This window comes from Triticum urartu, chromosome 3A (assembly GCF_056163025.1).
Source record: "Triticum urartu cultivar PI428250 chromosome 3A, HENAU_Tu73, whole genome shotgun sequence".
Classification (NCBI taxonomy): Eukaryota; Viridiplantae; Streptophyta; class Magnoliopsida; order Poales; family Poaceae; genus Triticum; species Triticum urartu.
The window spans coordinates 724,402,947-724,418,900 of NC_141875.1; the positions used below are offsets into that span (position 1 = coordinate 724,402,947).

Here is a 15,954-nt window from a genome sequence, read left to right on the forward strand (position 1 = left end):
GGCAAGTGGAGCACAGACTTGTCAAGCTACACCCACCTCAACGCCCAAGAACTTCATTCTGGTTTTTTAAACCGTTTGTACACAAATCATGATTACGAAGCCGGTGTAGTGAATCTGATGAAGGAGCGTTACATGCTCTTATTATGTACATAATTATGACAATGTATATATTATGATCAATATAATAAAACCGGAGCCTCAGCTAAAGCGGGATCTCTGTTGTTTTTATTACATCATGTGTGGTTACATGGGGGCTTCTGTTTATAAAGCGGAGTTCTATTTCCCATTGATCCGTCTTATGAGGCCACATATATTAAAGAAAATCACTTGGGGGCTTGGTCGTATTTGAACCATAGCTACACCTCTTGATCGGTGTAAGGCCACCAGGGAAATCACTTGGGGGCTTGATCGTATTTGAACCATAGCTACACCTCTTGATCGGCTTAAGGCCAAAAGGAAATCATGTGGAGCCAAAGAGAGTGTTGCAACACCACAACTCAAACATAGGCACCCACCGAGCACAGCTCAAATGTTGCTTGGTGTCATGGTTTTGTCACGACAGATGTCCTAGTGAAAGGACTTAGTCGTGGAGCCATCGCGACGGGTTAGCTTAAAGGGGTTAAAGCGGACAAGGGACGCAAGGAATTATACTGGTTCGGCCCCTTACGATGAAGGTAAAAGCCCACTCCAGTTGTGATGTAATTGCTAGGGTTTCGATGACCAAGGAGCGAATCCGCTTTGCCTGGCTCTCGAGTTATTGTTTCTTGTCCCTAAACCGCCACCGGGTCGTCCCTTTATATACACAGGTTGACGCCCGGCGGTTTACAGAATCCCGAGGCCGGTTCATAAATGTGCCTGGCTCGGTTTTTACCTTTCCTTGCCTTACAGAATAAGTTACATATCATATGGCGGCTTATGTCTATGGGCTCTAACCCGCTCTTGGGCCTTCATGTTAGATCTCCTCTGTAAAGCGCCATACCTCTTGTCTTTATGGGCTTCAAACATGACTAACTCCTTGTGGACATAACCCGGCCCCTCATGGCCGGTTTACACTTAATAGTAATATATCCCCAACAATTCTTATCATAATTAATTCAAACACCCGTCAAAAAATGTGGGATCCACACTACCTAAATTCATGACCTCTCCAATCTCACTTTCAATAACACTACAATCAAATTTAACACACTTTCAAATTGTGGGATCATTACTACCTAAGTCATGACCCAAACACACTTTCACGAGTATTAGTATTATCATAAATAGAAGGCATATTTTCATCATAGTAAAATTTCTTCTCCAAGGTAGGGAATGAACAGTTCATATTCACTAAACCCGTCATCCTCAAGCTTAAGTATTCCGTATTATTAGCGCAACTAATACTCATAGCGAACATACTAATAACATTACCTTTTGCTTATTTCTTTAGAAAATTCGACATGTCTATTGCAATCATCACTAATATCCTTTGCGAGAGTACATTCTAGTGTTAATTACTGTCTATAGTTGATGGTTAGAAGTTTAATTGGTTAAAGCTTTATATGCTTATATTGTTAATCATCTTTTCATCTCCACTAATCTTGATCCGTATGATGTATTCTGAATACTCCATTACATTCTTGAGGACATGGCATGTTGCTAGTAATCTTGTGAAGTTTAATAAAGTTCAATGTTTTGACATAATGTTGTAGTGTAATTCTCTAGTGGTGACGTATGAATGTGGAATACTTATTACTTCACCATTAAGGACCAAGTGGAGACCGTTGTGTGATTAGTTCATCTTTGGTGGGTGGTTGGAGTGATAGAAATTACCAAACTCTATGTTTATGAACTGTAGCATGAGGGGTTGTTGGAACCCTAAAGTGCAATGCTATGGTTATATGCTATCTTAATTTTTTTGTGAACATATGTAGAATACACCTGCTTGCATAGAGGGCATAATGATAAGTATGATGTTTTTCAATAATTACAACACATTATTATAGGTTCCACCAAACAAAAAACTATCAAAGCTTTGTAGCTTTTACAGGGAATCCTTGCTAAAGTTATTCTTGTGATGAAACAAATCATCAAACAACCTCTGCAGCTTTTACAGGGAATCCTGGCTAAAATTTATTGACCAATTTATTCTTCTTCTCATCGTGTTCAACACTCTTACTTATAGAAAAATGGCTACAATAACCCCCCTACACTTGTGGGTGATCAGGTAGCCATGTTAGGAGGAGGTGGGCAGTGTCCCTCCAATTAGTGCTGCCAATAGGAGGCCTGTTGAGCTTTAGGGAAGCCAATAGAGGGAAGCGGCACGGGAGGGAAGGCCCTAGTACATCGTGGAGGTGGCCGACTTGACGTGACATATAAGTGGAAGGGACATGATGCGTCGTGGACGATGGCCAAGGTATGGTTTGTCGTGGATATGGTTAGTTCAGTGAGAGAGGAAGTTGGTAGAATCGTGAGCTCATATGCACAGGTGGCAGGCGACACTAGTTCGCAGCTGTGTGGTCGGGAAGGAACGTGTAGGGGAGGAGGTGTGTGGCGCTACGGGGGACAAAGGAGGAGGGACACAGAGGACGAAGGAAGATGGATGAGGTGCGTAGGGTGAGGATCATGGGGTCGAGGCACTGGGATGGGGGATAATAAGGTTACGACAAGGGGTGTGTAGTTTTTCCTTGTTCTCTGTAGTTCGGGTTTTGGTGTTGGAGAATGAGAAATTCTTTGTAGATTAAGAGTTTGATGTGCATGAAAACATATTAAGTGAAAATTAAGCAATAACAGAATGATGCAACCACCAAATAACAATGGAATTTTGCAATTACATTTCGTTCATCATCAACTTGAAAAACACATCTCCATCAAAAGAAGACAAGCAGAATCCATATACCAACAAGAACTCTGCAGAAGCAACAACCAAGAAGCCAAACAGTGGGCAGGGGCTAGGGAGTAGCTCTTACAGAGCAAGAAAGACCGGGCCCGGACATTGTTAAGGTTCACCAGAAGCCTCTGCAAGTCGCCTAGAAGGTTCTCCTAGATGGGCTTCACTCCATTTTCCAGGCTTGTGATCATGTGCTTGGCACCCCTCCTTATGTTAGGGATGCATGCATGGAAACATAATAATTCTGGCACGACAGAAAAATGAGCACTTCTTCTCATAAATGCCATGTTCCTATGTTTGGTATCGATGTGCCAGATGTTTCAGTTTTATATATGTGTCAGTATATCGTTTGATAGGATCTATAATGACATTTGTTCTCTTTATTATGAGACATCACAGAGTTGTCAACTTTAAATTCAACAATCCACACCAGTCGCCCTGAATCGTGCCGCCGCCGTCAAAGATTGACCATGGAAGGTGCTTTACAAATACGACATGTATAATTGAAATATCGATATCATTGTGTCATGTAAACGCGTGTATGTCACAATTTGCAAATTTGGATTCATATAAAACATGATAAACATACAATTTTTAATTCAACACATACTTTATATGTGTATGTATTGAATGCGCAAACGGTGCTACGACAGCAATTTTCTACTGTGGCAAATTACTTTTTCCACTAGCAAAACATTAGCAGCGTTTGCGGTAGTTACTAACTATTGAGCATGTTTGCGGCACTTGACTTCTGTAAACGCTGCTCTGAACAAAGTACACCGGCGGTGTTCGAGACAGGCAAACACTGCCATTGTTTATATAGGACTACAAGAGTTTGCGCCCGTGAATGCTGCCAGAATGGTGCGTACTAGTAGTGTTTGCCACGCCGCTAGAGACCATCTACTAGTAGCATTCCCTCGAGACACTGCTTGCAACTTGTTACCAGCAGCGTGGCAATGGCAGCGTGCCGCCTAGACGCTGCTAATTGGCTCCACGGAATGCTGCTAATGAGGAGGTCATGTACTAGTGATAGAGCTATGCTCCTCGGCAACCCCCCCTCGCACAGTAGCATCGAGTGATGACCCTTGAAGCAACACTCAGCTGCTGTGCCACATCGGTGAAGAAAGCAGATGTATACGGGGGACAATGAGAATAGAGATAGATGGGGCGCGATGGAATAATAACGAACGCTAGAGGAATGGGAATATAATGAGATAAGCTTTGAACGCCAGAGGAAGGGGAACGAACGCGAGCGAATTGACTCACTAGGAAAAGGTGCACACGTGATGGGTGTATGTGGCGGCCGCTCCACCTGAAATTTAACCTTTGATCAGGGCAGAGAAAAGTGTTTTTTTTTCTATTGTATGGGGAATGGGAAGCATGCGTGCGGTTCAGCCTCTCCAAAGCGTGCATGTTTTTTAGCGATCTCTATCCACGTGAAATGCCTGCATTTGGACAATGTTCAAATAGTGCAAAAGAAAGGGAACATAATATAATCTTGCAAACCAAACAACCAACATTTTCTTAAGAAAACAACAAAGTAAAAACCTGTTTTCTTTCGAATATTAACAAAAAAATGCATATAAATAATCCCACTTCAATGCACCACTCCTCTTTCATCCAAAAAACAACATAGTGAAACCTGTTTACTTTTGAATATTTTAAAAAATGTATATATACAGTAACACTTCAACGCACCACTACTCTTTCTTATGGTGATAGTGTGATGCTCAAGGAGGCGCCGTCAAAGGACATGAATGTGGTTTCATCAATTTTTTGAATTGCATGCAGAAAAAACCCTACTATCATCGACAGCGGTAGGGAACATGAAAAGTGGCAACATGATAGAGTCACTAAAAATGTGTGGTGTTTTGTTTTCTTCCATGCAACACAAGGCACATTAAACTGCATACAAAGGTTAAAGGGAACCTTCTTTTAAGAAACATATTAGCGCTCACAAATATGTACATACACCCATCCCTAGAGAGACTGAGCCGTCAGGTCTTGAGATTTATGAAGTCACCAAAGCGTCTCACTATCGACGCGATCGTCGCCTCCCACTGAAAGAATATTTTGTCCTCCTAACTAATGTGTCAAGCATGTGGTTTAATTCCTGGTGGTATTTGGGTATCACTGCCCTCCTAACCATATAACCAGAGGTTGGTTCTCAGGGTTAAAGCGAAACTGACCAATCCATGTATGGTCACACATACATCCACTTTAGTAATTGATACTGAAGTAGGATATGCATTTCTTATATACCTGGGCATGCGCCTCCCATCCCCTACAGTGCTATGCTGATGGGTATTTTGGTGGATAGATCAATTTTCTCTTCCGCCATGCACATGCATATTTGCTGTGAGAAGAAAATAAACTCTTCCAAACCAAACAAACACTTATCTCTAAACAAATCCAATCGTAGTAAACATCCATTTGCATTCATATTTTTTGAAAAATGTAAAAAAACTTTTGTATTAGTTATTAAACTCTTGAATATTATGCAACTATTCCACCATTTGTACATCCCACTAAAAACACATACACCACTCCTGTTCCACCCGATGATAGTGCTAAACTAAAGGAGGTGCCGTCATCTTCTCCACCCGGTTTCAGATGAATTCGAGGTTTGCAGCCATTATCTTCTCCATGACCCCACCTGGACTTGGATGAACCCAAGGTCCCCACTTAAGTATGCATCATTCCTTGCTCTAGTCAAATATAATACTCCTATTAGAGTTATTTTGAAACGTAAGAAGTATAGTTTAAAAAATATCGCTGAAATATTGGTGAAAATTCTTGAAAATCATCTACCTAGTTATCTGTGTGGAATTCAACAAACTAGGCTATAGGATATCTAACAATACAAGAACTACCCATGAAAATACACACTCTCCTCAACTTCCTTACCTCTAAGTGGAAACATTTTTCTAGGATATGCATAAGCATGTGTATCAACAATCAAGAGAGGAGAGGCAAGAGCCCATCCACACAATGTTTTATGAATGGGGTACCTCAGTGCAGACGCTACACCACCAACCCTAGACTTGTCGGACTACTCGCTATTAATATGCCTGTACAACCTTGGAAATAAAACATTGAGATCTCCGCTAAACAACCTCTCAAGGTGCCAAATCTTCCCTTCCTTAGGAATCCTAGCGAGAACTATGGGAACTGATGGAGACACATTGTCAAAGGCAATGTCATTCCTATGTTTCTAGATCGTCCAACACATCAACAAGATAAGTGCATGCACGTCCTTCGAGATGAATCCCCGGCCGCTCCACGATGAGCCAGGAGAGAACATGGTCATCAGTGGTCGGCTTCCACTCACCTCTCCCCCAAGATGATAGAACCTCTGCCGATACCATCCTCGCAAGCACACAGTTAACCAAGATACGCTCCATTGTTTCCTCCTCTTGATCACACAGAGGGCAAGCAGCTTGGTGGGGGTAATCCCCGCCTAGCCAACTGATATGATGTCCTACACCTGTTGCGTCAGGCCAACCACGCAAAGAACTTGCATCGAGGAGGGGCCTTAGACTTCTAGATCACATTGGCCACATTTTCAAGCTGCCGGCCTGCGAATTTGATAGCGTATACAGATAGCACCGAGTAGCTCCATTGTAAAGCTTTCATGTCGAACATACATTGTGTTAAAGCTTTTGAATAAATGGAATGGAGAATTAATTGTTAAACACTTCATACGTAAAGGGCCGCATGGCCTTCCTACAAATATGGACCATCGATGGATTTCCTCTGTTTCTTTCACCATGATATTAATGACTAGGCTTTTGTCATCTTGAGGGGCTCTCGACGCGTATCACACAAGGTTGTCATTTATCGTTGTACCTTTGCGTCCCTGCATTTAATAAATTTCCATGCTTTCCCTCCAAGACACTTTCTTGTCTAGCAACTTATTCAGTTAGGTCCATCTTGTCCCCCTATCCACAAATAATGTTTGCACATGAAGTTTTAATGTGTGGATCGATCTCTAATAATAATTATGCACAAACAATTTTGTATACAATTAAACCGGTAGTTTGCTCATTATAAACTCTTAACTGGAATTGAAAAGAAAAAAATGGTCTGCCACAGAAAAATTATATTGAACGTGCGATCCTTAGATCCCACAACAGGTTGCGGCGTAACAGGACCTTCCATCCCCTCCCTCGCCCCTCACTTTGGCCCTACTCCCGCAGGTAACTGTAGCGGTGGCAGGGACCACCATATTGCCTCAAACTGGCCGCTCCTAGCCTTCTAGTAGGTTGTACCCTCGCATTCGCCTGCGCAGACCACCATCCACATTGCCTAAACCATCGACACCATGGCCGGAGGTCAAACGACACATCAAATAAGGTGCATAAAAGGGATTAACATCACATGCAATTCATAATTTAATGACATGCTATAGCCCATTATGTTGGAGGAGTCCGTGTCGTCTTTGCGCAGATTTTGCAAAGAGTCTGCCATGGTAGCAGCTTTTGGAACTAACAGAAAACAACTGGCATCATAGGTAGGGCATGGAAGGGGGATGTGAGGACGTTGGGCCATCCCATTGGCGTTGACAACATGGAGGTATCGTAGTTGTCGCACGACCAGATCACCGGCTTGTGGTCGTTTCAGGGAGGCCATGGGAGGAGGGCGTGGGAGACGTTCGTTGCATCATTGTCACCAATAGTAGGCCTAGAGATCAGCACCACAACAAATAGAGGGAAGCAGCGCAAGAGAGAATGCCCTAGATGCAACAAACTCTTCAGCGCGCTCGTCCTTTGTCAACTACACACTCTCCTTGACGCCTGCTGTCGTGTCTCCTAACCATGTCGCCCAAGTTCCAAGCGGACGATTTATACGTGCTCACGACGATGCTTGATGCATGGATCCATCGTCAGGTGGGGAGGTGGAAGGCAGCCTGCGACGGGGTGGCCCTCTGTCGTCAAGTGTTATCAGATCGTAGGGGTGAGTCGGATCCATCACCGACATGTGGTGAGGAAGAAGGTTGTAGGTGGTGCAACATGGAGGTGGTCGGCTCGGTACAATAAGGAGGCGGCAGGGCGTGCTGCATTGTGGAGGTAGCCGGGGCGTGGTGCATCATGGTTGTATAATGAGGGTTGATGTATAGAAAAAGGTCTTAAGTGACAAGCAAGCAAGCAACGACATGATAATAATGTCTACCATTCACATTGACTTTGCAATTACATTTTGTTCATCATCAAATGGAAAAAAGAAGCTCCACGAAAAGAAAACAATAAGATCCCATACACCAACAAGAACTATGGAGAGGCCAGAGCCACGAAGCCAGACGGTGGACAGGGGCTATGAAGTAGCAGTCGCGGAGCTAGAAGGCCCGGGTTGTGCCCTGTCCAGGTTTGCCAGAAGCCTCTGCAAATCGCCTAGAAGGTTCTCCTGGATGGGCTTGACTCCATCTTGCAGGTGCGAGATCATGTGCTTGACCCCCCTCATCATTTCAGGGATGCTCAGCTGAGTTGTCGGGGCAGGTGTGGGGGTGGATGAACGTTCGGTACCTTCAGAACCATCACCTGCAGAGAAGCATTAGGTTCTTGTTCTTGGACAATGTTTTCATTTCCATGTGTGGGCTGAGAAGATATGCCTTCATGCATAGGAAGCAAACCAGTTGTAGGAGGAACGTTTTCTTCCGTTGGCCTCTGCACACTTGTGACAGTATCTACCTCAACTCCTGGTTTCACATGGCTTATCACACCTTCTGGCCTCACTTGCCTGATAGGAATAGTGGGAGTAATAAGTAAGCCATGGTCAAGATGGTTTTTTGGTGGAGGGGCTTTCTCCACCTCTTTCCCTTTGATAGAAGAACCTCCACTTCCATCTTGATCATTCTTCCCTCCGCTCCCCTTGAATGCACCTTCGCCTTGTTTCTTTTCAGAATCACATGATGAATCAGATACCACAATTGTAGCATCTGCAGTAGCTTTTGCAAAAGAATCCTCTGCTGGACATTCAGGAACAACAACACCATTTGCAAAAGTATTCTCCGGCAAGAACGTTGTGCTCCTAAGCCTTCCGAGATACCCCTTTGCAGCCCGAGGAAAATACCTCCGATGAAATATGTCCTTGGCGAAGCCGCGCACCAACAGCAAGATCTCCCGGACACCGACATCCTCCTCCTTCTCGTCGAGATCCAGCCCGTCAAGATCGTTGGTGTATGGCAGCAAGAGGTACTTGCTCCTCTTCCTCTTCCGCTTCGCGGAGAGCCCCAACCCGGTGCTTTCATCCTTGTTCTGGCCATCGTCGTCCAGGTTGGCCATGGTCGAGGACCCACTCTGCTTCCTCCTCCTAACACAACAGTATATATATCAATCTCAAGTACATATAACATTGGCACTAAAGCATGAAATTATTAGTTTAAAACTAATTCTAGTACCGAACCAATCTCATAAAGGATGATCAATTCGATTTTAATATCACCGTAACTAATTCATAAGTTAATCTCTTGTGTTTGGTATAAGTACATTTTATACTACTAACTAGACTTACATAAAGAAATCAAATCTAAAAATGTAGTAGTATATGTATTAAGTATTTCTTTCTAGTTTTACACAACAGTTAGACTAAAACACTAGCCAGGATCAACGGTGCGTCAGATATGCAACGATTCCACGAGCTAACACCAGATGTAGCGCCTCGAGATTCTCCACAGTAGAACAAACCAAACTATAATTACCGTACCAGTTTAGCACAGACCTGATGGCAGATCGATGCGTGCGCTTCCTCTGCGTGGGCGTCTCCTGCGGGGCTTCCACCGCGCTGCCCTCGCCCTCCTCCGGGGCTTCTCCCGCCGGCAAATTGTGGTCGATCTCGTTGACGAGACCCTGGACGGAGCGGCGCTTGTCTCCCCGGCCGAGCGCGCGGCCCCTGGGCTCCTGCCTGGCGGGATCGACCAGGCCGACGGCCCTGGTGTTCAGGCCGGCGTGTGGGAGGGCCGCGAGGAATCCAGGAGGCGGCAGGTTTGCCACGCCGACGACGGCGTTACCCTCGGTGGGAGGAGGGTTGCAGGCAGAGATAAGCTCCCCGGCGGCTACGGCTTGACGTTCGTGTTCGTCTGGATCTCCCATCGCGCAGCCGGGCGGCGAGTGTTGGCTGGGGAACTGGGGATCGAGGCTTGGCTTGACAATGAGTGAACTGGTACTTTCTTCTTCTCTGCGGCCGGGCGGCGCGTGTTGGGTGAGGAGCGCCACCGCGTGCGTGCGTGCGTGAGAAGTGTTGTACTGGAGTGTCCAGACGTCAGCAGCCTTTGTCTTGCACTTTTGTCACACGAATCCAAAGCTCGGGTGTCGCCGGACGTCAGAGTGCGGCGCGTGCTCGGTGGCGAGGCGAACAGCCGTCAGCCCTTGTCTTGCTTCGATCGTCCTCCAACCTGCCGTCAGCCGTGACTAAAGCAGCCTGGCCTGGCGTGGCCTCATCTTCTCCACCTGGCCTCGGATGAGTCCAAGAGCGGCAGCCGTTATCTCTTCTCCACTTGGCCCCGGATGCTGCATTGGCTGCACACTATTTATATTTTATCTTCACAATCACACCATTTTTCAGTGGAAATTCAATTGTTAATACATATGCAACTTTGGTGATAGGAAGTCATAACACTAGTACTTTCGATTACAGACTTGTCCGGCCCGGCAAAAAAGAATGAGAAACGTTTCCCACTGGCGGGCCGGCCTAATGGCCGCGCCGGTCCAACACGCGCCGTTGGATTGCGACAAATCAAACGTCGCACAAATAACACAAGCGTTGGACGAGTGTCCGGTCCCTTTCCCACGCTCGTGTCTATCTTCACTTTCCCAATCTCCTTATCCTTTTCTCAACCGAAATCACTATGCACATGATACATGGGCGGCCGATCTCTGAACGAAGCTGCGATCGATGGTACCAACCCATGCAACCAAAGTGATGGACGGCTGTCAACATGTGTCGTGCATACATCGGTTGCCAAGGTGTCGTCTATGTAGCAGTGCTCTGTCTCAACACTCGTTGCTCCGCTCCTCCCATCCGCGCCTCCGCCGTTCTCTGAAATTCTGTTCCAATCCCGGCCTGACCACTGCCCGTTGGCAGCCTCCGCCCAACGAGCAGACCTACTCAAAGCCCTTTCCACCCATCTCCAAGGCGAATTCCTCTACCCGTCTTTCAGATCTGAAACAGCGGCCATGGCCACCACTACTCTGGTTTTGAGACAATGCCACGACCATCGGCTACCAGGGCTAGCTGCTTACTGGGGGCGGTGAGGTGCAATCTGCCGGGAGGCAGTCGGTGACGCGACTTGGGTGCCCCCTGTGTGCTGGAACCGGCGTCGGTGAAAGTTGCATCCCAGCGATGGTGGCTTTGCTGGAGCCGTTCGTGAGGTGAGCTACAACCGGCAAGCTGTGGACATTTGTGCCAATTCTTGAGGGGATGGGCCAAAAACCAAAGTGGTATTTATAAAGTTGAAAAGGAGAGACTGGCACAAATTATTAATGAACTTGATGTCAAAGCGGAATCCACCCTTCTTAATATGTCTGAGCGAGATATTAAGAATGAGAACGAGAAGAAGTTACAAGCCCTTATGAGAGAGGAGGAGATGAAATGGGCGCTTAGAGCAAAGGTTTCTAAGATCGTCCAAGAATATGATAATACATAGTTTTTCCACATGATAGCTAATGGGAAACATAGAAAGAGAAAGATAATTCAACTCGAACAAGATGAGGGTACAATTGTAGGACATGAGAAACTAAAATTGTACATCTCTGATTATTATTAGAAGCTTTTTGGAGCACCCTAGGAAAGTTTCATAGCTCTAGAAGAGAGTGCGATTGGGAACATACCTCAACTTAACTTAGAAGAGAATGAGGTGTTGTCTGCTCCGTTCACTAAGAAAGAGGTGTTTGATGCAATAATGCAAATGAAGCATAATAAAGCCCCTGGGCCGGATGGGTTCCCGGCGGAATTTTATAAAAAATGCTGCCATATCATAAAGGTAGATCTTATGCCTATGTTCCATGATTTGTTCGATGGTCACTTAAACCTGTTTCACCTCAAATTTGGAACAAAAACGTTGTTGTCAAAGAAGGTTGAGGCTATTCTTATTGAGCAATTCAGACCGATCTGTCTTCTCAATGTAAGCTTTAAGATTTTTACAAAGGTTGGCACGAACATGTTGACACGAATAGCCCATTCGGTTGTGCAACCAACACAAACTGCTTTCATGCCAGGACGACACATCCTTGAAGGGGTTGTGGTCCTACATGAAACGCTGCGTGAAGTCCATACGAAGAAACTAGATGGTGTTATCTTTAAAGTGGATTTTGAAAAAGCGTATGATAAGGTCAAATGGCCCTTTTTTCAGCAAGCCTTACATATGAAGGGGTTCAATGAATCTTGGAGATCTCAGGTGGATTCATTCATACAGAAAGGTAGTGTCGGAATAGAAGTCAATGATAATATATAACATTATTTCCAGACACGTAAGGGATTAGGGAGACTCCATGTCTCCTATGCTGTTTGACATTGTAGCGGATATGTTGGCAGTACTAATTGGTCGGGCCAAAGAGAGTGGCCAAGTAGGAGGACTCGTCCCCCACCTTGTACAGGGGGGTGTCTCTTTCCTACAATACACGGATGATACTATTATATTAATGGAACATGATCTTGCAAACACTAGGAATATGAAGCTTGTATTTTGTCTTTTTGAGCAATTATCTGAGCTCAAACTCAACTTCAATAAAAGTGAATTGTTCTGCTTTGGGAGATCCAAAGAGGAACAAGATGACTATAGAAATTTGTTCGGTTGTGAAATGGGATCCTTACCTTTTAGTTATCTAGGGTTCGCAATTCATCATAGATGTTTAACGAACAATGAATGGAAATGTATAGAAGACCGATTTGAAAAGAAAATGAGCTGCTGGAAGGGCAAGCTAATGTCTTACGGAGGTCGATTGGTTTTGATAAATCCGGTTTTGATGAGTCTGTCGATGTTCCTTCTATCTTTCTTTGAGGCACCGGTAGGTGCACGGAAAAGACTTGACTTCTATAGATCCCGATTCTTTTGGCAAAGTGATGAGGCCAAGAAGAAGTACATATTGGCTAGATGGGATATCATTTGTAGACCAAAAGACCAGGGCGGGTTAGGGATCGAAAATTTAGAGGTAAAGAATAGATGTATGCTTAGCAGGTGGCTATACAGAATATCTATTGAGACCGAGGAGTATGTGGGTGCAAATCTTACGGAATAAATACGTACACTCTAAGACTTTGGCCCATCTCACCGCTAGGCTAACAGACTCACCCTTTTGGAAGGGGTTAATGAGGATGAAAGTTACTTTCTTCCAACGGGTGTAGTTCCTAGTTGGTAATGGTACCACTACTAGATTCTGGGAGGATACATGGCTAGGGAGACGCCTTTGGCTTTGCAATATCCCTCCTTATATAATACTGTGCAGCGTAAGGAGGATTATGTCGCCACAGTATTATACTCAATACCGCTTAATATCCAATTTAGGAGATCCCTAGTAGGGGAACGTCGGAATGCTTGGTTGCACCTGGTCTATAGGTTGATGGATGTTCAGCTATTTGACCAGGCGGATACAATTCGCTCGAAGTTAACCACAAATGGAATATTCTCAGTGAAATCCATGTATCCGGACCTAATTGACCCCGGGCCATTGTTGAGGTCTTTGCACATTTGGAAGATTAAAGTTCCGCTTCGAATTAAAATCTTTATGTGGTTTGTCCACAAAGAAGTCATTCTAACCAAGATAACTTAGTGAAAAGGAATTGAGTTGGTAACTCCAGGTGCTGTTTTTGTGATCAAAATGAAATGATTTAACACCTCTTTCTCGAATGTCCTCTCACAAAATTATTATGGCGACCAATTCATATAGATATTAACATTCATTCCCCAAGTAGCATAAACACGTTATTTGGGACGTGGCTTAATGGAGTGGACATACACATCGCAAAACATATTCGGATAGGAATACATGCACTATTCTGGGCTATATGGAACACTAGGAATGATATGATTTTTAATGGGACAAAATTCACCATTTAGTTGCAGGTTATCTACAGAGCTACAACATGGATCCGTACGTGGTCCTTACTCATGCGGACTTCATGGAGCTTTTGGTTATTGGGTGCAACCGCTGGGAGACGGTAGCACGGGCTATCTTCAGCCGATTTGGGTGGAGAGATAATAATAGGCTAGGTGTGTAGGCATCGTAGCATGTTTTTTATCACCGGATGTGGCACTTTTCAGTTCTATATTGCCGGATGTGGCGCTTTTCATATTTATTTTGTTTTGACTACTGCTCAGTTTATGAGCCTCTTTGGACCTTAAGACTTCGTTGCATTTTTATTTAATAATATGGCCGCATACATTGATTGATGCAGAGGCCGGGGGTAATCCCCCTTTTCAGAAAAAAAACAACCGGCAAAGGTAAAGATTCTAGAGGTGCTGGAACCAACCGACCTGGAAGCTGCAACCGGCATGCGGCTATGCAGGAACCAGTGTTCATTGGTGCTAGAACCCGACGCGCCCTCGCCCCACGACACATATTTTTTGCTCGAACCCGCATTTGTTTTTGCTGGAACGGTTTTTTCCTACAATCGACACCGGTGTATTTGCTGCTGAGATTATTTTTGCTGGAACCAGTGTATTTTTTTGCTGAAATTGGCTATTCTGTTTTGTACAATGACTACCATAGTTTTTTTTCTGCTAAGATTTTTGCTGGAACCGCTAGTATGTTTGCTGGAACCAGTTAAATATTTTGCTAGAACTGGTTAATTTGTTTGGTACAATTAACTACCTTAGTATTTCTGTTGCTGAGATTTTTTCTGGAACTGCAAGTGAGTTTTAACCCGCAATTTTTTTGCTCCAACCGAGTACATGAGGTTTTTTTTCTTTTAGGTTTGTGTTAGCTGGACATGGCGAGGAGGGTGAGGGTGTCACGAGCAGCGTCAGGGGCCGGCGAGCTCGACGGGATCGCACTCGCAGCTATGGAGGGGGTGCGCGTTTTTCTAGGATGTGTTGACTGGAGGAAGAAGACAATCATGTGGCAGAGGCCAGATTAGACGACTGCAGGAGGTTAGATCGAGCGGCTGGGGGCCGATCGATGCTTAGCGCCGGCGAAAAGGAAAACTGGCATCCTGATTCCTGATTGTGCAACTAGAATTATAAGTAATTATAATAGAGTAATTATTGTTTGTACATAAGAAGACTCAATCCTATAGAAAATGCATTGTAGAGCCAATGCTCCATGGAGCTTGTTTTTTCTGAGAAGTTCTGAAATTACATTCAATGTTATATAGAAGTCTCAAAAAGAATTAGGCATGTTCATATATAGGTGTATACTACATATGTGTAAAGTTTCGTGACGATATTTTGTTTTGCGGGGAGTTTCATGATGATATACATTATTATGCATATGAATAAACACAAAAGTGGTAAACAAATTCTGATTTCGAAAAAGGTCAAGAGTAATAAACTGTCACAATTAAAAATCCATGAACTTGTCTTTTTTGCGGGGAGTTTGATGATGATATACATTATTAGGCATGTGATAAACAAAAGTTGGTAACGAAATTCTGATTTCGGAAAAAGTCAAGAGTACATGCACTGTCACAATTCAAAATCCATGAACTTGTCCTTTTGGGTGGCTCACATGTTGACGTATTTCATGATTAAACTTTATAAATATGTACTATAGAACCATATTAACATATTTAGTTATTTTCATATTATGTTTGAACTGTCAAATATGTTTTTTTCTTTGAAGAGGGACTCTATGGAGCCCGAGCTTGAATTAACTAGATGATACCCCACGCGTTGCTACGGGAATCGGTTGAAATATATTTCAATGAGATTTGGCTGTATGGAATATAAATATTTAGATTAAAAACATGTGAACCAAAATAAAAGAAATATGATTTATTATATTTGGTTATGCACAGTTGTAATATGTTTATTGAATATAAGTAGAATCACAGAATGAAAATATTTTCCGTTGCATGGCATCTGGTGATGGCCTTTTCTCATGCATGGTTGCATCTTGAGGTGGGACTTATGTAATCCATAATTGTATGGTGAT

At 44.0% G+C, this 15,954-nt stretch overlaps 1 protein-coding gene across 1 annotated transcript; it reads right to left on the minus strand.

Moving 5' to 3' along the window:
* Positions 1-8,025: 8,025 nt before the first annotated feature.
* LOC125549428 (uncharacterized) lies at positions 8,026-10,092 on the minus strand. The gene is made up of 3 exons (XM_087517299.1): positions 9,587-10,092; positions 8,478-9,178; positions 8,026-8,406 (listed from the first exon to the last, which is right to left on the minus strand). Exons 1-3 carry the CDS (start codon positions 9,955-9,957, stop codon positions 8,183-8,185), a joined length of 1,296 nt encoding a protein of 431 aa, XP_087373425.1. The 5' UTR covers positions 9,958-10,092; the 3' UTR covers positions 8,026-8,182.
* Positions 10,093-15,954: the final 5,862 nt, after the last annotated feature.

Bases quoted from the DNA above. Each gene is read 5' to 3' on its own strand.
- LOC125549428 (XM_087517299.1), bottom strand. From the start codon at position 9,957: ATGGGAGATCCAGACGAACACGAACGTCAAGCCGTAGCCGCCGGGGAG. The intron at 9,179-9,586 runs GTCTGTGCTAAA...CTGTTGTGTTAG, and splicing joins ACGCATCGATCTGCCATCAG to GAGGAGGAAGCAGAGTGGGT. The intron at 8,407-8,477 runs GCATATCTTCTC...GCTTCTCTGCAG, and splicing joins TTTGCTTCCTATGCATGAAG to GTGATGGTTCTGAAGGTACC.